We start from the raw sequence: 24,385 nt of genomic DNA, 5'->3' as shown, positions 1-24,385 counted from the left end.
TGTGCACTAAGTTTTGCTAAAAAACAAAAAAAACAAAACTCGTGTGTTGTGCACCCTCAAACATGACCAGTTTTGAGGTTTATGCCTATGTATGTATACATTCTGGCTTGTATAGAGCAAGTACAGGGATAGGTGCTGATTGGCTCTCCCAGATCTCACTTATTCACCTGATAGTCAAGATTCATTGTCAACTGGTACAGTGGTCCCATAGGTGATTGTTGGTGATAATAGGTAATTCTTGTCGAGAATCCTAAATTCTGAACAAGTGATGTCAGTTTATACTGTGGGTATATAATGGGTGATATACCATATTGCAGTGATACTCAGACACGGGCCATGGAATGCCATATGTATGCAGGTTTTTCATTCCGATGCTACGTTACACCTGCTGATTTTATTGATTCGTCTTTCCCTCTCTGGTCGAAGGTGTGTTGATGTGTGAAATCGGCTGGTGTAGTGTTGGGTTGTTATGAAAACCTGCATACGTATGGCGCTAATTAAGTACCAGTGATTCGAATGCGTGTTTGCTAATGGTGTCATGTTGCCCACACCAGTAATGCAGAGCAGCGCCCGCTCTGGGATCGCGTGGAGAAGCTCCAGCCCCGACCAGGCAGTGGCAGCTCCTCTGGCTCCTCCAACTCCAGTTCCCAGGCCAGCTCTGGGGACCGCTTCAGGCCACGCTGTGAGTCCCCCAGTACTGTAAACGGTCACGCTTTACTAACTGTACCAGATAATACTTAACTCTGTGACTAACACCACCAGCGCCATTCTTCCCAGATTCTATGCATGTTACTCATTCCCTTGTTTCCCGATTTATGCTTATTTTGTCAATCAAAATGCCACTTGAGCCATGTCATCATATTTAAATCTGTCTGACTGTCTCAAGAATTAAACTGATGGTATTCGTATGTATTACATGTTGAATAAGGCTCTGCTTAGTAAGAAATTCAGTGGGGGTGTTTTTCCCCCCTTTAAGACACTGGCTGGATGTCTGCACAGAATGCTTTAGCATATGTTTTCTGCTGTCATGGTTATTGTAATACAAACAGTTGTAGATTTAGATCCTGTCAGAGGCTGGCCATCCTGGCCCAAATTTGTGGCTTTCCTTGCTGAGGGTATGTATTTCCTTTTGTCCCTTCGAAGCTTCCTCCAAGTCTGAGGGATCACCCCTCCAGCGGCCAGGGGATGTGGCCAAAAAACCTGATGACAAGAACCTCGCCAGACCCAACCGGCCAGCTGTAAGTCCATTTCCTGCAGTTTGACTGAAATGTGTGTCATTTCTCAGTTAATGTTTACTCATTTCTGGCATTGTTTTTTAATCCCCAACCAAATGCGATAAATTTTGCCTTTTTATGGATTGCCTGCTTTCAAGACAGGTAGTCAATAAGGAGGCTGTATGCATTCTTTCTGTGGTCAAATGATAAACACGGCTAGCAGTTGTTTTGAAAATACAAGTCTCTATAGGTCGATAAAAAAACTTTTGCTTCCTAGCCAGGTTCTCAAAAGCCAAGGTCCTATTACGTTCAACCTCTTTTACTTCCATGTTTGTAGTAACAGCAGATGTTATTTCTCTTTAACATTTTCCTCCAGGAATCAGTCGTACTAAATTGTCCCTAGGTGTGAATGTGTGTGTGTGTGTGTGTGTGTCAGCCCTGTGATGGTCTGGCGGCCTGTCCAGGGTGTCTCCCCGCCTGCCGCCCAATGACTGCTGGGATAGGCTCCAGCATCCCCGCAACCCTGAGAGCAGGATAAGTGGTTTGGATAATGGATGGATGGATGGATTTTCCTCCAGATTTGAATGCTATAACCTATATTACCAGAGAAATAAACATGATATAGAAATTTTGAGCAACAACACAAGCTTCCATTGCTTAGTTCAAAAGGCTGCAGCACTGGTCAGTATTGTCAACCCTCCCCCAATCTCAGTGTTCTCCAAATTGATAACCGTTGTATTTATAAAAGGCTTCCCAGATTCCTCCTTTATCAAGAATCATTTTGGTTCTGGCCACCAGGCAGCTGCTTTGGTGTAAAATGGCTGTATAGGTAACTGGAAGTTATTGACTGTTCTCCTGTTGTGCTGTGTCCTTATTCCTCCACTGTGAACTCCTCCCAATGCCAACTACCTACCGTGTGCAACGTCACATGACTCATATGGTGTGATTCTTGGGGGATGTCGTAGGGTGATGTGGTAAGACTGCTTAATGGGATGACATAATTGTTACTCATATGCTATGCGTGCACCATTGCCCTACTCACTACATTATGTGATTAAAATGGTCACAGAGAAAGGCCCCTCTGCTTTTCTTTAGACATTAAATAATTACAAACTCTTTTAGTCCAGCTGCTGGTTATTGTCTTCCGTTTCTGTCTCTATGACCATCCACCTGCCTCATGCCTGCACAGTCCCTGGAGGCCGGATTCGAATGCCAACACATTTGAATGTAAACAATGCCTGTTTCCTTGTCACACCCGCCACCTGACCTCACCTGGCTTTGTCAGCAGATAAGCTGTATTTCATTTGGCATCCGCTCTCCCTTTCCTCCCTGTTAAATCTTAGTCTCAGACCTTACATTGGTGGATTATTATAAGCCTAGAGAAGACAACCAAGAGAAGATTTTTTTTTCTCCATAAACTGGAAATCGGGGGTACATTACATTCACATTGAGCATTTTTGGTCTGATCATTAATTTTACCAGCTGAAGAACTTAACTTAGTCCAAGGCCAACAGCAGGGCCAAATAGTCAGGGCCAAACAGCCTGGGCTAACTAAGGTTTGAAAGTGGGGAATTTCAGAAGTTGTCTAACCTGTACTCGACCCTAGAGCAAGCTAGCCTTACTCTGTAGTAGGTTAAGGCCTGTTTTTGCAAGATAGAATTCAGTTCAACTGTAGAAGTCAATTTGGGGCAGATGGTGTTTGAGGAAAGTATTTATAAACCTAAAGCCAACTATTCAGGGCTAAAGCTTATCCTAAATATGGGGTGTGACTAGCACTTAAAAGTGTATAATGATATACTGCACATGTTGTACCTCGAGTCCTGAGCTTTTGACATTCATTAAGTCCTCTACAATCTACAATTTCCCTCAATGGTCACCATGTGTTGAATAGGAAAATCTATTCTTCCCCTGCCCAGCATGTCAGATCCATGAACTTTGCATAAAGTGTGAATAGATGTATTTTTGGCTGACTTCAGATTGTTTAGAAAACTGAGAACATTAGTTATAGCCGATGACTGGCTTTTGGCTATGAGGATAGCAATGATGATTTGGATTTAAATGTATACATTTCTTTAAACATTTTAAAATAACTTCAGTGGACACCAAACTTTTTCACATTTTTTAAGGCTGATATCATTTCCTATCAAGATTTTGATATAGCTGGTGTCTAACGAGGAAATGCGTCACTCTAGACAATCTGAATTTAGCCAGAATGTTGGAATTGGATGTCTCCAAATCTCTGACCTTCATCTGGCCCGGTATAGGACCTGACAGCTCTTGCCAAGGAGCTCCGTGCAGTGGACGACGTCCGGCCGCCCCACAAGGTGACGGATTACTCCTCCTCCAGCGAGGACTCGGGCACCACTGATGAAGACGATGACGAGGAGGTGGACCAGGAGGCAGGAGAGGAGTCCACCTCGGGAGCTGAGGACTCCAGGGCCGGGTAGGTGAAATGGTGCCTCACACTGCCTCTGTGTTTGCTTCAGCACTAGCTCAGTTCCCTTCTTACATCACTGTCTGTGCAATTAACTTGTTTGTAAAAATATTCCACGTATAATGCACTGGGTACCCTAGTATCCATGCTAATTCAGGCTGTCTATGGCCCTACCATGTTTTTTATTTGTGAGAAGATTTGTAATGACATACTACACTGCTTTGATCTTTTAATGGAAATTCAATATAACACTTACATAATGACTTACACTGGTCTAACTGTAGATATTTTGAAAACCCTTATCATAGTGAATGTGTTAAAGCCATCCTAAGCTTCAAAGAAGATTGAATCAGTTCATTGAGATGTAATGTTTATTGACAGATAGGTTTCATCACTTTTCAGGCTTCATCATTAGTGATCTCTTCAGTCTAAACTGACTGCAGGTATCCCCACCCCTTACAGACAATACAATTGCATAATGACAATGACAACCAACGACAAAACCAACAACGAATTTCAAATGCAAATATGGACGTGACCATTAACTACTGTTTCAATGGCCATGTGTACTATTCACAGAGGATTGGGGAATGTTTGCAATCACAGCATTGTAAGATGGCGACAGATGTAGTCTTAGCCCCACTCCCACCGGTTCAGGGATGATCGTTTCCTCTTCGCATAGATGGCCTCTTTGACTCCCCGTTCAAACCAGCGTTCCTCCCTATCAAGGATGTGCACATCCTCATCCTTAAAAAAAGAGTGGCCACTGGCCTGTAGATGGGTGTAGACTGTGGAGTCCTGGCCCGACGGTGTTAGCTCACCTGTGTTGTGCCATCGTCTTGGCCAGCGTCTGTTTAGTTTCGCCAATGTACAAGTCATGGCAATCCTCCTGGCACTTAGCAGCGCACACTATATTGTTCTGTTTGAGCCAGGGTTAAGAGGGAACGACCATCCCTGAACCAGGGGGAGAGAGAGAGAGTGCATCTGTTGCCATCTTACAATGCTGTGATTGCACACGTTCCTAAATCCTCTGTGAATCGCACACATGGCCATTGAAACTGTAGTTAATGGTCACACCCATATTTGCATATGAAACTGGTCATTGGTTTCGGTCGTTATGCAACTGTGTTGTTTGTAAGGGTGGGGATACCTGCAGTCAATTTAGACTGAAGAGGTCATTTAGATGAGTGATGAAATGTACGTATCTGTCAATAAACGTATCCAGATGAACTGATACAACCTTCTTTGGTTTTCTTACCTGGATTATTGAGCATGCATAAAGACATCCTAAGCTTCGCATGACTTACTGCATGATTGTTAACACCGGTCTGGTTATGGACGTCAGATATTCCCATGGCTTCTACAGGAGGCTGAGCAACGGGGAGACGGAGTCCCTGAAGACCATGCTGGCCGAAGACTCAGAGAGCGACCAAGCCACCACCCCCTCCAAAGATGGCACCTTGGTTATCAGACAGGTAGGAAGAGGAGCAAAGGAGACATTATGTGTCCGTGAGAATAAAAATGTTCTGGGACTTTTAAAGAGCCATCCATCCATGAAACATGTCTCTTCTACACTGTTGGTGTAAAGAGATGCAGTTTTTTTTAAAATTGTTACTTTGCCATGAAGGCAACCTCTGATAAAACCAAATCTTTATTCAAAGGGACATTTGTGAATGAACCTTTTTATAGATGAGGCACAACCCATTATTTCTAGTTGTTAGAGGGGGATGTTCATCTCTTTTTTTCTGTAGTTGCTTATCATCACACCGCCGACTGTCCCACATTACTCTATGTGTTGTGATTTTTTTTGTTTAGCTCTCGTTTTTCAGTTTGCTTAAAGTTGCACTATCGTTTAAAAGATGATGTTGGATATATTCAGGTTGACAAGGCCCAAGAGTTAATGTCCCCACCAAGATGATCAAGCCAACAGAACTTAATATGTTTGAGAGGTAGGATGAGGGAATCTTGAAGGGAATCTGGAAAAAGGTGGCAACTCATGATAACAGAAAGCAGCAGATTAGCGGCGTAAGGCACAGCCCCTCTCTTCTCTTTATTTCCTGCTTGTTCGAGCCCAAGTGTGCCTGTTCTTGCTTCCAGAGCACCGGTGACATAAAGCGGTTGGTCAATGTGTCATCCTCTTCTCCCTCGGCTGGCTCCGGCCATGGTCAGCCACACCCCCACAGCCACTCAGAGAAAAACGGCTTTGCGGGCCACATACACCACCTACCAGACCTTATCCAGCAGAGCCAGCACTCCCCCTCCTCCTCCACAACATCCATCCCTTCCTCTTCCTCCTCCTTCTCCTCCGTCTTCCCCCCATCATCCACCCTTGCCAGCCCTTCCATGTCCCCCCAGAACCCCCTGGACAAGCTCACTGCTATGGAGGTATGTCCCCCCCACCCCACCCCGTCCCATCCCCACTCACACCACTGAGACCAGTAACCGAGGAATGGGCCATAGAGGGCTGTGCGTGCTCATGACAGCCAGTCACCAGACCTGGGCCAGAAAAAAAGACGTTCGCAAATAATTCTTAGTGTTTGTCTTGACCTACTCAGAGAACCAGGTGGGTGGAGTTTACCACATTAGGAAAAGTATTGGCCATCAAAATGCTTCGCTGTGGTAGTCTAAATGTTGACACACCCGTTGGATTGTTCTATGTGGTCATCTTTACCCATTTTGGCTTCAAAGTAGAATGATGCAAACATTAAAATGTTTGGCAAGCCATATTATGATCCAGGTCTGGCAGTAAAGCCCATTATTTTAAGCATAAACTGTGCAACTAACATACCTCCATGTCTAAGTTGGTACCTACCTCTTTGTCCAGCTCTGGGTTATTGGTCTCAACCACCCCATGTCCTTCTTCTACCCCTTCACTATTCTCTTTTTTTCTGAATCCCCTCTGCCCCCTTTTGGCCTGGCTGACAGTTTTTGGCTGCTGCAATGCATCTGTCCGTTTGCTTCTCTGCACTGCACTGCACTGCACTGCACTGCACTGCCGCTAACACTCATCAATACTGCCCCCTAGTGGTGGTCACGGCATGGGGTAAACTAAATCTTGGACTGCTTTGTAGGCCTTTTGCCGTGCTAGATGTTCTTTGATTGGGTGGTGGTATGTTCGGTGTGATGTTTCCAGTAGTGCTGGCTTATCTTACACTTGATCCACATGGTATGAATAAGTACTGTTGATTTTGCAAACAATTCTGGGGGGAATTGTAGTCTTCAAACATCCCAAAGTAAGACTAGCCAAAGGATTTTTGATGTGAAGCTAAATGCAAAGCACATTCCCTCTTATTTGTTTTCAACTCTTCTCCCAGTGTCCTTCTCCTTCCTGGGTGGACACTTAGAAAGAGAATTTTTCCTACTCTGCAGTATAAGGGTGTGTCATCATCGTGAAAGAGTTGCATCCTGGGTGGTGGAGCTATGATCAGATCTTCTCTATATGCATTCTGTTTAGCAGAATTTCTGTTAACATTTAACAAAGCTGGTGGTAGCTTCCTGATACTTGTCTTTGTTTTTACGTACCAGTTTTCCCTTTCCAACATTTCTGTCCTTTCCCACTTGTTACTGTATGTCAAGGTTTGTCAACTGTATTTTTCAGAATCCTTTTGTAAAATTTTTGCCTAGAATATTGTTGAACAGTATTTTATGAGTCTGGTGGCCACTATAACTAAGGTTGTAAGTGCCAGTGGGCCATTTTTCTGGTGTATCTCAGATCAGCCCTCGATCATAAACTGCTTTACAACATTAACAAGGGCTGTAAAGATAACTGTAGTCATAAGTGCCATGTTACAAATCTGCAGATAATACATTTATGTCATAGGGTGGAAGAAAGGTCTATTCACCACTGTTTTAGATCGGTGTCAGTGAACCCAAATATAGCACCACTAACGCTTGGTTCATTGCTGCACTTATTTTACAACGAATATTGTTAAACCAGTGTCTTTTAGAAGTATGAGTTAACCCTTCTTGATTAAAAAAAAACAAAAAACAAAACTCATGTTGAGGAGTGGCCCAAGACAAATAGAAAGTCTGCGTTTTTCTAAATCCCACCTGTGTCTCTGTCAGACCCAATCGGCCAGCAACACCATGACAAAACACAAGTCCTCCTCCTCCTTCACCCCATTCATTGACCCACGCCTCCTCCAGATCTCGCCATCCAGCGGCAGTGGTCTTAACAACATGGGTAGGTTACATCATGTCTGTGTTTGTGTGTGTGTGTGGGTATTTGAATTTTACAGTATGTCAGTTACATTTCATGTAATTTATGAAGACAATTCCCAAATTCCAAGCTACTTTTGGTGGAATGTTTTTTTGAAACCCAAACATTGATTGCTCTATCACTATGCCAACGTAACTTCCAGTCTTTTTTTTTTGCACTTAAAAGGGGCTTCTGTTGAAAGATTTTTTTTCCCCCCCATGTGTTGCAATGAGCAGAATGCTCAGCTCAGCATACTTCGAACTTGAAAAACTTTTCCTAAACACAGATGCTATAACATGAGGATACATGTACTGTAGAATAAACTGTCAGCACACTGTGACTTGGAATAACACATGAAATGTTCAAGAAACTTCCTTCTTCAGCCTGCTGTATACCATAACATACAGCAAGCTGAAGAGGTGCTTTGCTTGAAACAAGGGTACATTAAATGGCATCATTCCAAGACGGGTTGTTCTATTGCATTTTTATCTAGCCAATTGTTAAAAAAAAGAAATGCAATGTTCTTGTTAATATTGTGGTCTCAGTTTGCTGTCCTACTACTACTACTTTTGGCTGCTCCTGTTTGGGATCGCCACAGCCGATCATCCGTTTTCCATCTCTTCCTGTCCTCTGCATCTTCCTCCGTCACACCAGCCACTTGTATGTCCTCTCTCACCACATCCACAAACCTCCTCTTTGGCCTTCCTCATCCTAATGTGTGTAAAATAACCTCCTCAGGGGTTTCCCTGACTTGTCTGTGTGCAGCTTAAGCAAAAAAGTCATGTTGGACCACATTGCCAAGATAAAAGCCCTACCCCACATACAAAATCTTTATCATACTGGGATTTTAAAAAAAAAAAGTTTTTTGCTTTGTTGCAAAAAAAGCAGAAGAACCACTTAATTACCACATTTACACATATGCAAAAAAACTGTCATTAGTTTTGACAGATCTCCTTCTGAGACACACAAAGCTTGTCAACACATAAAGCCATGCTTCATTTGAAGCTGTGCTTAATTTTTTTCATCTGCTGGGCCATCCAAACAAAGTGTATCATATCCTTATCATATCCTTATCCCTTTGAACCAAACCTTCAAACCGATTTTAAAGTATGTGTTGCGCACACAACATATGCATATACTTAAAAATTGGTGACCAGATTCTGTATGCTTGGTGTCAAAGGTGCCAGGATGCCCATCACTAATGTCATTGTGAGGGGACATCAAGCTTTCATCTCTGACCCTCTATCCTCCATTGTCGCTGTAGCTGGCCTCGGGCAGGACGGGCGGCTGGCTGACGCACTGAGGTCAGATCCGTCTCGAAAAGGCTCAGTGGTCAATGTCAACCCGGTCAACACACGCCCGCAGAGCGACACACCTGAGATCCGCAAGTACAAGAAGAGGTTCAACTCTGAGATCTTGTGCGCTGCACTCTGGGGTAGGTGCATCTCATGGATGGCTGTGTTACAGTGCTAACTTATTGTGTGCTAATACAACTGCACATCGCTTAAGATGGCTTCATCACTTTCGCATTGCCTTGTTCAGAAAGGATATGGTGTAAGGGTTGGCTCACAGGTCTGTCTGTGGTAACCGCCATTCCGTGTGTTTGTGTGCATGTGCGTGCGCTCCAGGGGTGAACCTGCTGGTAGGTACAGAGAGCGGTCTGATGCTGCTGGATCGGAGCGGCCAGGGGAAGGTCTACCCCCTGATTAACCGACGACGCATCCAGCAGATGGATGTCTTGGAGGGACTCAACGTGCTGGTGACTATATCAGGTACTTGCTCTTCACTCTTATTTATTTATTGGGTTGTGTTGGACACACAAATGCCTTTAATTCTAAAGACTTGCTTCTACAGCATTGTAAGGGAGAAATTCAGAGGCACAGTAACACCAGTAAGAACAGGCCACGCTCATTTTCAGTCTATCTCTGTCTGTCTGCCGTTCTTTCAGTCTTTCTTTATTCCGGCAGGTAAAAAGAACAAGCTGCGTGTGTACTACCTGTCATGGCTGAGGAATAAGATTTTGCACAATGATCCGGAGGTGGAGAAGAAGCAGGGCTGGGTCACCGTGGGTGAACTAGAGGGCTGTGTCCACTACAAAGTTGGTACGTACCTCGCAAAAATTTCAAGTTTGTTGACGGCCAAGTAAGTTCACACATAAATTGTAGCTTGCTTGTGGGTACGCTCTCTATAAAGACACAATGATATCAACAAACCAATTTTGAAGTATTGACCATTTCTTTGTTATGTTAGTCTAAGTATTGGAGTAGCCAGTGGAAGTATGACATCACATGATGTCTCATGGCACCAAAAATGTAAGATGTTGCCAATATAATCCATTATCCTGTGTCTTCATCATTTAAAAAGCTTTAGACAAAGTGGGGTCCACCTCGTATTATTAAAACATATAAGTCCTCAATAAAGGACAGCCAAACATTTTAACATGGCACACTTACAAACAAAAACGTAAAGTGGGTAGGAGACCACAGGGCAAAAAAAATGTAAGTGGACATGAATTCAGTAGTCATAACGTTTTATTTCACTGCACCCTGGAATACTCAGTCAGTGTTTCCCATCCAGCCCAACTGCAGGACGCCTTAGTGAACATCTTTCTTGTTTTCTCTTTACAGTGAAGTATGAGAGGATCAAGTTCTTGGTGCTGGCCTTAAAGAACTCTGTAGAGGTTTATGCTTGGGCACCCAAACCATACCACAAATTCATGGCCTTCAAGGTAAGAACAGCTTCACTGTGGGTGCCATTTCTACTTAATATCACAGCTTTCACATGTTGCCACCTTCTAGAGATGAACTGATTTGTTATGATGTCCCGTGGGCCATAAGTCTGCAATAATTGATGTCAGTCCTTGCTTGAACTCATCCGTTTCTTGTTTGGTCTCAGTCTTTTGGTGACCTGGTACATAAGCCCCTGCTGGTTGACCTTACTGTTGAGGAGGGTCAAAGGTTAAAGGTCATCTACGGCTCCTGCTCAGGCTTCCATGCCGTGGATGTGGACTCAGGGGCTGTCTATGACATCTACCTTCCCACACACGTAAGTGCTCTAGAGTAGGATCAGGAAAGGAGTTCTGGTCTAAGTTATCACTGTGCCTTCACCCTCCTCGTCTTCCTGCCTTCACCTTTTCTTCCTCGCCACTCAACACTTCTTCTTATCTTGACCTGTCACTCTTCCCCCTTCCCTCTCTCACCTCTAAAATCTCGGGTAACCCCACCCCCACTGTTTTCCCTTCCATTCCTCCTACCCTTCTTTCTCTCTATCCATCAGATCCAGACCAGTATCCAGTCCCATGCCATCATCATCCTGCCCAACACGGATGGCATCGAGCTTCTGGTGTGCTACGAGGATGAGGGCGTGTACGTCAACACCTATGGACGCATCACTAAGGACGTGGTGCTGCAGTGGGGGGAGATGCCCACCTCTGTGGGTAGGTGGACACACACACAGCAACCACTGCTTGTTTTTGAAGCATTTGCTCATACCCTGTGGATTAGCAGAGGAGTACATTTAATGATATTTGTTTTTTGGTAAACACAGTTAATTCACGATGCCTTTTCCAGCGCTCAAAGATTTCTTCGTTTGAACCAGGCAATACTAACATCAAATACTTTGACCTTCTTGACTGGGGACATTGCACAGCACAACAGCACCATTTTTTTTAATACCTTTTCATAGCTGTTTAAAGAAGGAGATTTAAATCGAGCCTTTCTGGATTTGCAAGTTGAATTAGTAAGTGTGATTTTAGTATATTTATATATTTCTTACCGTTAGTTGAGCAGCAGTACTGCACTCACTGTGCTGTGTGGAAATGTGTTTGTAAATGAAAGCAGTTAAAGTGCATATTGCAGGTTAGATTTTTCTTTAAATTAAATGTACCATGAAAATTACCTGAAAATGACCATTTGACAAGTTAATGCATGATTTAATGTTTTACAAGACATAATGGCACAAATTCAGGAGGAAAAGGTGGCTGTTTTGAGCAAAGCTCGTAAAAGCGCACCCCCCCCCAATTCCGCGTCATATTACGTAACAGCAGGGAGTCAGTCTCCTCAGCACGGCCTCAGCTCAGTGTGCAGTAGTAGGGGGGAGTGAGTCTGAGCAGTCGTTATAGGGCGAGTTGGTCTTTTTTCATTAGTTTTATATTGCATTTCATCATTTATTATAATGGTAAATTATTGCGTTTGTGCAGGTTGCACAAACTCCAGCCTGTCAGGAAATCGAGTCCACGGTTTTCCTAACAGGAAAAGGAACAGTGCTAGCTTCTGTGTGTATTCTGATGTAGAGCCAAAGTATTCACTCAGTGCTTTCTAATTTAAAGTGGGTCAGTTGGTATATTTTTCTTTTAATAGTGCTTGTGCATTAGTTTCTGTATAGCAATACTCCGATAGGTGTGTGCCCTTGGCCGCTCAGAGGGTCGTAGCATCAAAAGCAGAGGTCAGATTGCTTCGACCCTAGTACCGTTCGATTCAGCAGAAAGCAGCTGAACATTTTTGATGTATAACTTGTATCTGTTTAAAATGTGGGCTCGAACACAGGGCGTTTTTTTTCCTTCTCCCAACCCCCCCCCCCTTTTTTTTTAGATGCAGAAGTAAAATTTTCTCTCTACGACTCCAGAAGTCACTGTAGTGTATATGTATACAAGTGTATTTCTAGTTCCTTCATAATTTTCCTACACATTGATTCTCCGGGGTCTCCAACCAGCAAACCGCTCTTTAAAGAGGACACTTTCTTATTTACACATGCACACATATACTATATCTTCACACAACAACCTAGAGTACATGTGCATGTATGTGCACATAACGTAGACACACACACACACCCCTGCTGGCTTGACCTGGTATCTCCCTTTGTGTTTGTGTCTAGCCTACATTAGGTCAAACCAGATCATGGGCTGGGGGGAGAAGGCCATAGAGATCCGCTCCGTGGAGACCGGCCACCTGGATGGCGTTTTCATGCACAAGAGGGCCCAGAGACTCAAGTTCCTCTGTGAGAGGAATGACAAGGTTAGAAAAAAAACACACCGTACCAACCAACAACGGCAATGATGATGTCACTAGTATAACAGTCAAGTCAATTTCATTTGTATAGCCCAATGTCAAAAATTGAAAAAATTTGCCTCAGTGGGCTTTACAGCAATACAACAACCCCGCCCCTAGACCTTCACATCAGATAAGGACCAGCTCCCTAAAAAAACTTATTAAACAAGGAGAAAAAATGAGGGGAAACCTCAGGGAGAGCAACAGAGGAGGGATCTCTCTCCCGAGACGGACAGAGGTGCAATGGATGTTGTGTGTACAGAAAAAACACAATTTACAGAATACGACACTGAAAGAGGATAACAGAATTATAATGGAATGATAAGATATATGAAGGATATAATGAGGATAAGTATGAGGAGGATGCCAAGTGGTGTCCAGATGTCACCAGAACAGCCCAGCACCTGAGCCACACAACCAGCATCACCATGTAGACCTTGCAGGACGACAGGCTACACATGCACACAAGGGAGACACACAACACACCGTTCACACACACAGGAGAAGAGACAAGAAAAACCATTGGTCTCACATCAGAGCGAGAAGGACACAACACTGACACAGGATAACAAAATTATATGGATTTATAAGCTATATAAAAAATGTGATGAGGAGGATGTCAAGCAGTGTCCAGGTGGCGACCGCCATCACCATGGAGACCTGTAGTAGTCGCGACATTCACACCAGTCTGGATGCTCAATTACAAAAGTGGATTTCCTTTTATTATCCGTTGTCATGAATGGAAACTTCATTCCTCATAGTAATAACATTTGTGAGGAGGTCAAAGCGATCCTCTGTCTTTCTGATTACAATAGGGTTCCATCCATTCTGGCATTAACAACAACAGAGCAGTCAGTCACGTCTGTTATAGTGACTTCCTATTTATGGACTCGTCATTTAGGCATTAACCTATTTTCATCTCCCACCACAACAGTGTTTTTTTTTAAAAAAAATTTTTATCCTCAGTGGATTAGATGGGCATCAGTTCTTCCCCCCACATTTGTTCTGGCTGCAAGTTCCCAGTTTTGTCATTATACTGTCAAAAGGAAAGGTTAATTTTTTTTCTTTCTCCCTGTGTCTATTAGGTGTTCTTTGCCTCTGTGCGCTCTGGTGGCGCCAGCCAGGTGTACTTCATGACTTTGGGAAGGTCCTCTCTGATGAGCTGGTAGGGCTGAGACACGTGTACTCCCGCCCCTGCACAGGAAACACAACCGGTCAACCGCGATGACCACACCTGAGCCGTGACAAGACAACGCATGATGACTGGGACGCTGACTTGACGACAAAGATAACCGCAACACACCCCCACCCCGAGCCCTGACATGAGAGAGTGTTAGTGTGTGTGTGTCTGTGTGTGTGTGGGGTGGAGTGGGTGACACCTTGTGGCAGAAGAATCCCGACGGAGCGCAGCCTGTCTGGACAAGCAATCAACTGTTTATTCTGTAAAGAATTGAAGTGTAAAAATCACGAAGGGGGGGAGGGGCGGGGTAGGGGGGCATCCAAGGGCTGATCTAGCGGCGTTGTGTCGAGGCGAGGGGCGTGGGGTGTTCCGCTCATGTGCATTTTTGCAACTCTGTTGAATCCCATTAGAGTAAGCAGAAAACCAAATAAGCGCCTCGGCCCCCCCACCCACACCCCCACCCCACCCCGTCCTTGGTGCTCCATCTTTTGAGTCCGTCCCCTCCTCTTCCACTGTGGGCCATGGGATCCGCTGCCTGTTGATGGTATTACCTATATGTGTCATAGTAAAACTCGGCCTTGTATCCGTGTGCATGTGTCGATATATGCGTGTGTGTGTGTGTTTAAGGAAGAAACGTGGAGAGAGAGAAAAACGTTGAGCATGCATTAGCTTGATGAAAGGGTGACGGCGGAAGAAGGCGTGAGAGTTGAGTGTATGCCGGTGACGGAGAGTTTTCCAGAATCGGCCGTTGATGCGTCGGTGAAGGGGCATACATGGTAGACCCTCGGCGGGTCCTAGCTGTTTGTTGATGCATTTTAACTTAGGTAAAATAAGAAAGAAAAAAAAAACTAACACCTTTCGTCCCTCACACTAGGGTAGATTTTCGTGTCAAGCACCTCCCTTTTATAAAGACACTCCTTTCAGACATCACAGCCGCCGTGTTACCGCTGTGCTTGACGTGCAAATCTGCCTTTGCCCCCCCCCCTTTTTTTTTTCTATCATTTTGGCCTTCCTCTTTGTGAAGTGGGGGCTTGTTTTTCGGTTGGATTTCTTTGAGAGTTTTCCATCAGAGAACAGGGTATCGGGTGTGGAAACGTGTGTGTGTACGGCTTGTACATACCTGCTACAGTAACCTTATGAACTCATCAGTGCCCCCCCCACCCCCCAAACACACGTACTCGGATCACGCCGGCTCACGTAGCTCGTGGCGGTCAGATGTGGTCGACCCTGTTTAGTATGAACCGGAAGTTAACATTTGTACTATCTAACACACAATAGCTGATCTCTTCATGCACTGTACATTTTTTTTATGTGACATTCGTGCATGTAAATATCGAGAGTTGAGGAAGCACCCTTAAAAGAACTTTTTTTTTTTAACCTCAGTCATAAGTAGGGCTAGGATAAACTGTGAATTAATATAATTGCAGGATGAGTAGCTTGCCGTTCTGGGTAGCATAACAACACGACAACGCAGCACGCGTGGACCTCTTCATTCTCCGAACCTTCCCAGCGAGCGCACAAAGTCCCGCTCAGGTCACAGGTCGTACAACTCCTTGTCGCAAATGAGCCGTTCGTTTTATGTTCAGCCAAACAGATGCCTTAGAAGTGGTCTCCGGCTGAAGAGGAAGCCGCGTCGGTGGCGTTGGAAGAGTAAAATGGGAAAGGTATGAGCCGTTTAGTTTGCACCACACGTTGGATTTTTAATGTCGGACCTCTGGCTTCCACACGGGCAAGTTCCGTTGTAGTTTGTTCCCGTTCAGTCCAGACGGCAGGTCATGCATTTATCACTGGGGAGAGGAGGATGTACAACTACAAAAGCTGGACAAGTTCCTGCATCCCAGAACTGTTGTTTTATCTCCCCGTCATAAACTTTCGTTTGCATTCCTCCTCCGAACAATGAATGACGGCGCTGCACTTGTTTGTCAATCTTTGTCTTTTACTTCATACGGATGTCCCGTAGGACTGACACGCGATAATAGACAGCCTCACGCCACTGTCTTGAGACTCAGACAAGACTTTTCACTGTACGTGTGCATGTGTGTGTGCACGTGTGTGTGTGTGTGTGTGTGTGTGTGTGTGTGTGTGTGTGTGTGTGTGTGTAGCAGCTTCCTTAATGGAATTACCCAAGGTCCTGCCCCCCCACCCCTACCTAGCTAGACTAGACCCCCTCAATTCCTACTCTTAGTTAAGGTGGTGCCTTTCCTTTTATTTTATTTTTTTTATTTTGGTTTTATTCTAAAGGCGGGACTTCCAGAGTGAGGGCTGCAGAGCACAATGAACTGCTTTCACTTCCTTGTGGTCTGCAAGAGGCAAAGAAGGCAAAAGTCACACATTTTAAAAACAGTGTTAGAAAACCACTCGAGGAAGGGACAACTCGGGAGATGTAGTTTTTAGGTTTTAATTTTGTGATCCCCCCCCCCCCGTTTAAAATCATGTAACCCTTCAGCTAAGTATGCGACTGCAGTGTTTTTTTTTTTTATTATTTGTAATGCACACAAATTATGTTGAAAATGTTTACAGAAGCAATTGTTTCATCAAACCAATGTGCATCATTATGAATATTTAAGGATTATTTTGAGGGCAGTTTTCCTTTTTTTTTTTTTTTTGTATTTTGTATTATTCCCTTTTTGTATTATCATTTCGGAGGTTCGTGTACAGGAATAACCCTTGACCTTTGCTCACGTTTCAGGCTCCACAAACTCAAGTGTGAATTCACTGATTCTTATGTATCCTGGATAGTGCACAGTGTGCCCTGGCTTTGAGGCGGCGATGCAGCGATGTTGATAAAAACGTTTTGTACCACCCTGGTGCCAAGCGACATGTTTATCCTCAATGTCTCTCTGCCACGCCTCTTTTAATTTATGTCCTCTGTGTGTATTATGGGAATTATTGTATTTTCCTGAAGGTCTTTTTTTTTTCATTGAATAAAACCTTAAGTAATTTACTGCGTGGTGTTGTTCTCCTTCCATAGTTATATTCTATTTATCGGCCATGTTTTTGTTGTTGAAGTTTTGGGGTGTTTGTTTGCCTTTGCTTTGTTTAATATCAGTTGCACGTCTCTGATTTGTAATCACACAGTCACACCCACCAGGGTGCCGTCCAGTATAACCAGTGCCATATTGGTGGCCCCTGAGCAGTTTGAAGTGGGGTGCACTGGTCCTTTGTTAGCGGCTGATGAGGGAGAGAGTTTGAGTTTTCTCAACCACATCCTCCCTGTCGGGTCTTGGGATTTCAACCAGCAACCCAGTGGCCCCCAAGTTCAAGTCTGCTGCCGCTCCCAAACTTGTATTTTTAAGGGCTGACGTCATTATTATTATTATTATTATTTTAATTTGCAGACATGGTTGGCTGAGCATACCACCTGTTTTTAGAGCTCTGCTGCATGCTCGTTGTTCTTTACCTCACCCCTAGAAATTACACCGTCTGCACAACGACGCTTCGCTTTACCGCCAGAGGGCGGTGTTGGACATGTGTGTGTTAAAGGAGTTGTCGCCCATCCCACTTCCTCTCGCTTCCGCGGATCCTGTTGATGCTCCACGATGTGGTTTCTTTCCGCCGGGCCCGGCTGTGCACACATTTCAAAATACAAGCCTCGAACCCGTCGGCGCAAAAACATTGCGGGCCTATCTGTGAAAGTACGGCCGTAACGTTATTACCAGCTCCACCGGAAGTTGACAGGTAAATGAATCCCTTCGATACCCATTTTAGTCAGTAGTGATTGACCATCACAGCTGTGTGCTAATTTTTAGTTTGTGAGTAAACTAAAGCACAAGCTTTGACTCTTTCTCATGCGAATAATTTGAACCTACGGATCTCTGACGGGACGGGCCCCTTGGGTACCGAAATTGGATGACTTATTGATACTTGATATTGATAAATTGTGCAAAATAGGAAATACTGTTTGTAAAACGTTTGACTTTGTGTCTGAAAACAAATGCAAAAAAGAAAGAAGGAAATCCTAAAGCTGGCTGTTGCTTCGCCGAGACCGTGTTCATATTTATTTTCTCCCCCCCCCCCCCCGTTCTTGTTATCAGTAATGCACATATTTTGTTGGCACTGATTTCTTATGACGGGTCACGCTTGTGTTGTATATAGCTATTATACCTTATGTATTATAGGTACTCTCCGGATATATATATATATATATATATATATATATATATATATATATATATATATATATATATATTTTTTTTTGGACTTTTTAAATTGTACTTGTTTTGTAATTCAGACTTATCATTTTATTGTTAGTGTGTTCCTGTCTGTTGGTGCAGTTTTTGGAGTTGCCTACAAATGATTTCGCCGCTTATTGTGCTGATAAAGTGACAAATAAACCTCCGACTCTTGGGGGGGAAACGTGCGTTTCACCCGTCCTCAGTCTAACTGCCTCGCACCAAACGGGACACTTGCGCCTTTTATTGCGAAAGGACGCGGCCGGAAACCGCGCTGATACCCCTCGCTGGCTTGACGCCGCTCGGTTCAAGTCACGCCGCAAACCCGTCGCCGGATGTTTTGCGGCGGAGCGCTTCTTCCGCCCCGGTAGCGCCAGTCTGCTCCGCGTCTGTGCGGCTCCGCGGATGGACCCGACCACGTAAGTACTCGGCCGCTTCGTCCGTCGAGCAGACGCGCCTGGTCGTGGGGAGTCGCCGGTCGGCGTGTGCGAAGCTGGACGGAGGTCGTGACGGCGTCGGTTTGGGGCGGTGTGGAGGGGGGGGGGGGTGCACGCCGTTGCGCGCTCCCGTGGCGGAGAGCGTCGTGCGGAGTTAGTGGATCGGGCCCGTTCAACAGGCAGGGAGAGAGAGAGAGGGAGAAGGGGTGGGGGTGCTGCAGGAAAATGTCAGATATTATTTCGGGATTGAGAAGACGGGTTGTCCAGAAATCAGCAGCCAGTGGGGTAGAGAGAGACTGGGTTTAAGTGGGATGTTTGTTTTTCTGAATATTGTGTGAACTTTGTGTGTGTGTGTGTTTCCTGTGCAGTGGCACCTCCTCTCTCTGTGCCAGCTGTTGGGCCCCTCTCCGCCAGACCCACTGTGCTCCCTCAGTGATTGAAGCAAAAGCCGTCCCTACGGGTGCTCACAGGTTTTTCTCATTGTTTTGTGCTCTTTTGAGTGACAGCTGTCCCTGTCCCTCGAGGGCCTACAGCCTATCTTCTTCCTTTATCCGCTGGCCATCTCCACACACCACACCCCTTGCTTTTTAAAGCCATTATCCCCCCCCCCTTTATCGGAGGTGCCGCAGTCACTCCGGTCTGATCCAAATGGACAGATCAGTGTTCATTTTAGCCGTGGCTCTGCACCCAACATGTCACGTGGTCTCTGGCGTGCTGGTTTGTTGCGGCCTTGCTCGGGTCCGACAGTTTGAAAACGTTATAAGCCCACTGTGTGAATGGGCCAGGATCGACCTGCACTTACTGTTGGCTCAGTTATTTTACAACTCTGTATATTGTGCAGATGTTCCTAAAGATACGACGCCTCCTATTGGGGTGTTGCAACAATGACAACGCCGTCCCTCATCGAAAGTCTAGTCCAGCAGGTGTTTGGATGCTTGCATCCGCTACGCCCTTCCTTCTTCCTGTTAAACAGGCCTTCTTTGCACACGTGCACACCGTACTAGGAAGTGATGGGCAATAATATCCCACCCTGTTAACCTATTAACCTACACTTGGGACGCTGTGCGTTTGAACCACTACGCGCAAAGCTGGGGGTCAGAGTTCATACCAGAGAGGTCAGATAGGGGCCATCAGGTCTCCTCCTGCTGCCTAGACCATAGTCAAATAAGTATTTGCAAGTATCGTTCTCAGTATTATTTTACCCTGCACTTACCCTTTACCCCCTACCCTACCCTCAGCATTACTCTGCCCTGTCTGAGGCATTAGATTGGTTTGGGGGGGGGTATCTGCATCAGGACAATTCAGATCAGTGCAGGTTAACAGTCATAACATATACTGCTCTGACTTTCACGCTTAGCAAAACTCCTCGGCACCCTAGTCGCCGAGCCGAGTGAAACAGGCAGTCGTTCATCGTCCACATCTCACCGAGGCCGTCTCTCTTCCAGCCAGGGGGGGAGTTTCTGAACTCGTGGTGAACTTTGCGGCCAAACCTTGGCGTTTGCCAAAGGGTGCGTTTCCCCCATCCGTCCATTGATGGGAAATAGCGGGTTGGTCTGCAGCTGTTTGAAACGGAGGCCCCGGCTCGGCTTGTGGCGGACGCGCACCTGTCGGGGGAGAGCAGACGGTTGACCAACTGGAGCTCGTGTGTCTGTATTTACACAAGATACCCAGCAGTTTGTCAGCTGTGTGCGTCACCCTTATCTGCTTAGGTAACAACACATGTCGTTTTATTATTCATGGGGGCAACTTGAGCGAGTCAAGCCAAGATGGTGAGTTTCACCTTGCTGGGTCCGTATGGTACTAGAGCTCAACCATCTTACACCGAACACGGTTTAATTGATGTCTTTTGTGTTAATTGGTTTTACAGACTGATAGGCTATTTCTGGTTGCTGGGACGAATCCCTTTGGGTATTCTGTTGTTGCCTTGCTGTCAGCCACGTCCGCTTTTCCTCAGCGTGTTACCTAAAACTAAGCAGAATAGGGGTGTGTGTTATTGCCTCACAATAACGGTAATCAATGGGGGTTTGTGGTTTCATTGACGCACACACGCACACATCAGAGTGTGTGGACTAAGACGAAGGCATGCGAAGGCCCTCAGTGCAGCGCATCCTTCCTGTGATCCAGAGTCGTCTGGTTTTCATAAAGCGAGAATCAAAACCAATCAAAATGTCTGGATGGCTCGTGAGGCGGCCCGATAGTCTTTGCCGACTCACTTTCCGTGTCTGCGTTTCGTTTCCTCATTTTTAGGTTTTCTGGTCGTAGAAATGTCAGGCGATGTTACGGCGAACCATCCTGTTTCATTCACAGCAAGTTGGGTCGGTTCATCTGGACACGTTTACTGACGGAAATGTTTCATCACTCATCTAATGCCCCGTTTCCACCGCGTGGTACCGGCTCGGCTCGGCTCAACTTTTTCGTTTTCCGTTACTGGAAAGTACCGGCATCTTGGTAACTGCTGCCACTCTTCTGGTACCACCTTAGTCGAGGCTCCAAAAACACTGGAGCGGGTACCAAAATCAATGCAGACCAGCTACACTGAGGGGTACCGTTACGGTAATGGAAAACGACACTCTACGAGTCGAGTCGAGCCGGTACCGTGTAGTGGACAAGGGGCATAAGTGACCTCTTCAGTCTCAACTGACTGCAGGTACCCCGCCCTTATAGACAATACAGTTGCATAACGACCAGTTTCATTCTTCTTTTTTTTTTGGAATTTCTCCCCAGTTGTATCTGGCCAACTACCCCACTCTTCTGAGCCGTCCCGGTGGCTGCTCCGCCCCCTCTGCCGATCCGGGGAGGGCTGCAGACTACCACATGCCTCCTCCCATACATGTGGAGTCACCAGCTGCTTCTTTTCACCTGACAGTGAGGAGTTTCACCAGGGGGGACGTAGCGTGTGGGAGGATCATGCTATTCCCCCCAGTTCCCCCCCCCCCGAACAGGCGCCCCAACCGACCAGAGGAGGCGCTAGTGCAGAGACCAGGACACATACCCACATCCGGCTTCCCACCCGCAGACACGGCCAGTTGTGTCTGTAGGGACGCCCGACCAAGCCGGAGGTAACGGGGATTCGAACCGGCGATCCCCATGTTGGTAGGCAACGGAATAGACCGCTACGCTACCCAGACACAAGGACCAGTTTCATATGCAAATATGGGTGTGGCCATTAACGAGTTATAATAGCCATGTCACAGGGGATTGGGGAATGTTTGCAATCACAGCATTGTAAGATGGTGACAGATGTACTCTTAGCCCCCCCTCAGTTCAGGGATTTTTTTCCCCCATCTATCCATCCGTTATCTGGACCGCTTATCCCGCTCTCAGGGCCGTGGGGATGCTGAAGCCTATCCCAGCAGTCACTGGGCAGCAGGCGGGGAGACACCCTGGACACCGCCAGGCCATCACAGAGGAATTTTTTTCTTTTTTAATTTTGAGATAATTTATTGATCCCCATAGGGAAATTACGCTCTGCATTTAACCCATCCTGGCTGTGTAGCTTGAAGCAGTGGGCAGCCGCCGTGCAGCACCCGCGGACCAACTCCAGTCTGTCTTGTCATGCCTCAGTCAGGGGCACAGACAGGAGTATTAACCCTAACATGCATGTCATTTTTATGGTGAGGGAAACCAGAGCACCCGGAGAAAACCCACCGCAGACACGGGGAGAACATGCAAACTCCACACAGAGGGTGACCTGGGATGACCCTCAAGGTTGGGCAGCCCTGGGGTTCGAACCCAGGACCTTCCTACTGTGAGGCGACAGCGCTAGCCACTGCGCCACCGTGCCGCCCATAGTCGTTCCCTCTTAACATAGATGGCCTCTTTGACTCCCCATTCAAACCAGTGGTCCCTCCTATCAGGGATGTGCACATCCTCATCCTTGATGTAGAAGGGTAGCCTGTAGATGGGTGTAGACTGTGGAGTCCTGGCCTGACACGTTAGCTCTTCATCCTCTTGGCCAACCTCTGTTTAGTTTCCCCGATGTACAAGGGATACCTGCAGTCAGTTGAGACTGAGCAAGTCACTTAGATGAACTGACTCAGCTTCCTGTGATTTCCTTACCTGGATTATTGAGCATGCATCCAGACATCTTCTGTTTCATTCATCTCATTCTGTTTAGTGTTGCAGTGCTGGAGGTCGTTGTTTTGGCCGAACTTAACGGCACCCATGGTGATACCGGCAAAGGCTTTGGCGTGTGTTGTGTCAGCACCTTCCCCACCCACCATCGACCAGAAAGAAACCGTGGTTGAACCTGAGTTTCAGTAGCCGATGCTGATAAAGGTCTCTTTCCTACAACCTGGGACTATCATATTCACTTGCTCGCCATGATTTCACTTCTTCCAACCCACCACTGCCTTGCGTCTTCTTCCTCGTCTTGGCTGCTGCGGGAAGACCCGAATGAAGCACTGTGTTGCCGCGTCCTCACTCCAGGGAAAGTCTTACGGGACAACAACCACTACATGATCTGGATGTTGGCTGGCTAGTCTTAAATACCAGAGATAGACGGTATCGAAAAGGACGTTTGTTTGCATTGTGGCGTTGTTACACCGGCGCCAAATATATTTTTAGTAGAGCTTTTTTTTTAATGATAATTATTTTTTACCAACTTTATTGATAATGGTCAAACTCAGACTCTGTGTACTTTGTTGTACATTGTTTATCTCGGTTGTCAAACTCTGAAACTGACAACACAGTGCAGTGAATAAACACATAATTCCTGCGTTTTGCCCCTTTTGGGGGTATTTCACCTTCTTCAGTTACACAGATATCGTGATGTATCGTGATACCGTCGTTATCGTGATAGTATCGTACCCCGAGTTACTCTGTGATTCCCACCCCTACTGATGAGCAGCCTAGCCGTTGCTATACCCATGCCAATACTGTGTGCCACGTTGCATGACTGGCACATGGCCGTACCGTGCTGGTCAGGAATCAGGAACATTCGTTTGTCGTTTCCCACAGCAGTGCAGCATAAAGACAAAAACACATAGCCAAAACCTACAAGAACAGGTGTCCAAACTACAAAAACAAAAAAAAAAACCCTTACAAAAACACATATATCCAACATATCCACAAAAATCACTCTCCAGGAGAACGAACGCCAGCCAGGATGACTCAGAACTGCCGGTCTGGTCATGGGCTACCAGTTAGCTTAGCCTGCCCCACTTCCGCTTCCTGTCAGACCGCCCTCGGTTTTTCCTCTTCGGGCCACAGCTCTGGGCATGGCCGTGGTCCCTGGGCCCACAGGATGCAGCAGACCAGGTTCCCCCAGCCTGGTCGTCTGCTGCCAGCTGTCCCAGCTAGACACCCTCGACACACCTCCCCGCACTCCACACGACGACACCAAAATCACAGTCAGCGCCAGGCGAGGCCGCCGCCAGACCACCCTTTGTGTTATCAGAACTGCCGGTCTGCATGGGCTAGCAGTTAGCTTAGCCTGCCCCGCTTCTGCGTCCTGTCAGACCGCCCTCGGTGTTTCCTCTTCGGGCGCAGCTTCGGGCAGGGGCTGTGGTCCCAGGGCCCACCGGACGCAGCAGACCGGGCTCCCCCAGCTGATCCAGTGCCAGCTCTTCCAGCCATCAGACAAAGATAAAAACCCAGATGCAGACGTGGGTGAAGACACTGCATGGACAGCCATGGGTGAGGCCGCCGCAAACGTAAGTTAACGCCGCCACCTTCCCACACAGTTGGTGTATATGGGGCGA

At 46.2% G+C, this 24,385-nt stretch overlaps 1 protein-coding gene across 6 annotated transcripts in view; it reads left to right on the top strand.

Annotated features, from left to right (window-relative positions):
- The window catches only part of LOC130131566 (mitogen-activated protein kinase kinase kinase kinase 4-like), a 56,349-nt gene extending 41,995 nt beyond the window's left edge, over nt 1-14,354 (top strand). For 3 of the 6 annotated variants that reach the window (XM_056301309.1, XM_056301306.1, XM_056301304.1), the window contains 14 exons: nt 555-682; nt 1,144-1,238; nt 3,479-3,657; nt 4,994-5,123; nt 5,746-6,033; nt 7,714-7,831; nt 9,111-9,281; nt 9,475-9,618; nt 9,814-9,948; nt 10,474-10,574; nt 10,742-10,891; nt 11,123-11,282; nt 12,722-12,861; nt 13,980-14,354. In XM_056301309.1, coding sequence (XP_056157284.1) covers nt 555-682; nt 1,144-1,238; nt 3,479-3,657; nt 4,994-5,123; nt 5,746-6,033; nt 7,714-7,831; nt 9,111-9,281; nt 9,475-9,618; nt 9,814-9,948; nt 10,474-10,574; nt 10,742-10,891; nt 11,123-11,282; nt 12,722-12,861; nt 13,980-14,063 — 2,023 coding nt within the window. In that variant the 3' untranslated portion in view covers nt 14,064-14,354. The remainder of the gene's footprint in view (nt 1-554; nt 683-1,143; nt 1,239-3,478; nt 3,658-4,993; nt 5,124-5,745; nt 6,034-7,713; nt 7,832-9,110; nt 9,282-9,474; nt 9,619-9,813; nt 9,949-10,473; nt 10,575-10,741; nt 10,892-11,122; nt 11,283-12,721; nt 12,862-13,979) is intronic. The other 3 variants (XM_056301310.1, XM_056301307.1, XM_056301308.1) reach the window with 2 other exon arrangements.
- The last annotated feature ends 10,031 nt before the right edge of the window (nt 14,355-24,385 follow it).

Source organism: Lampris incognitus, chromosome 21 (assembly GCF_029633865.1).
Source record: "Lampris incognitus isolate fLamInc1 chromosome 21, fLamInc1.hap2, whole genome shotgun sequence".
Classification (NCBI taxonomy): Eukaryota; Metazoa; Chordata; class Actinopteri; order Lampriformes; family Lampridae; genus Lampris; species Lampris incognitus.
This window is presented reverse-complemented; position numbering and strand designations above follow the sequence as displayed.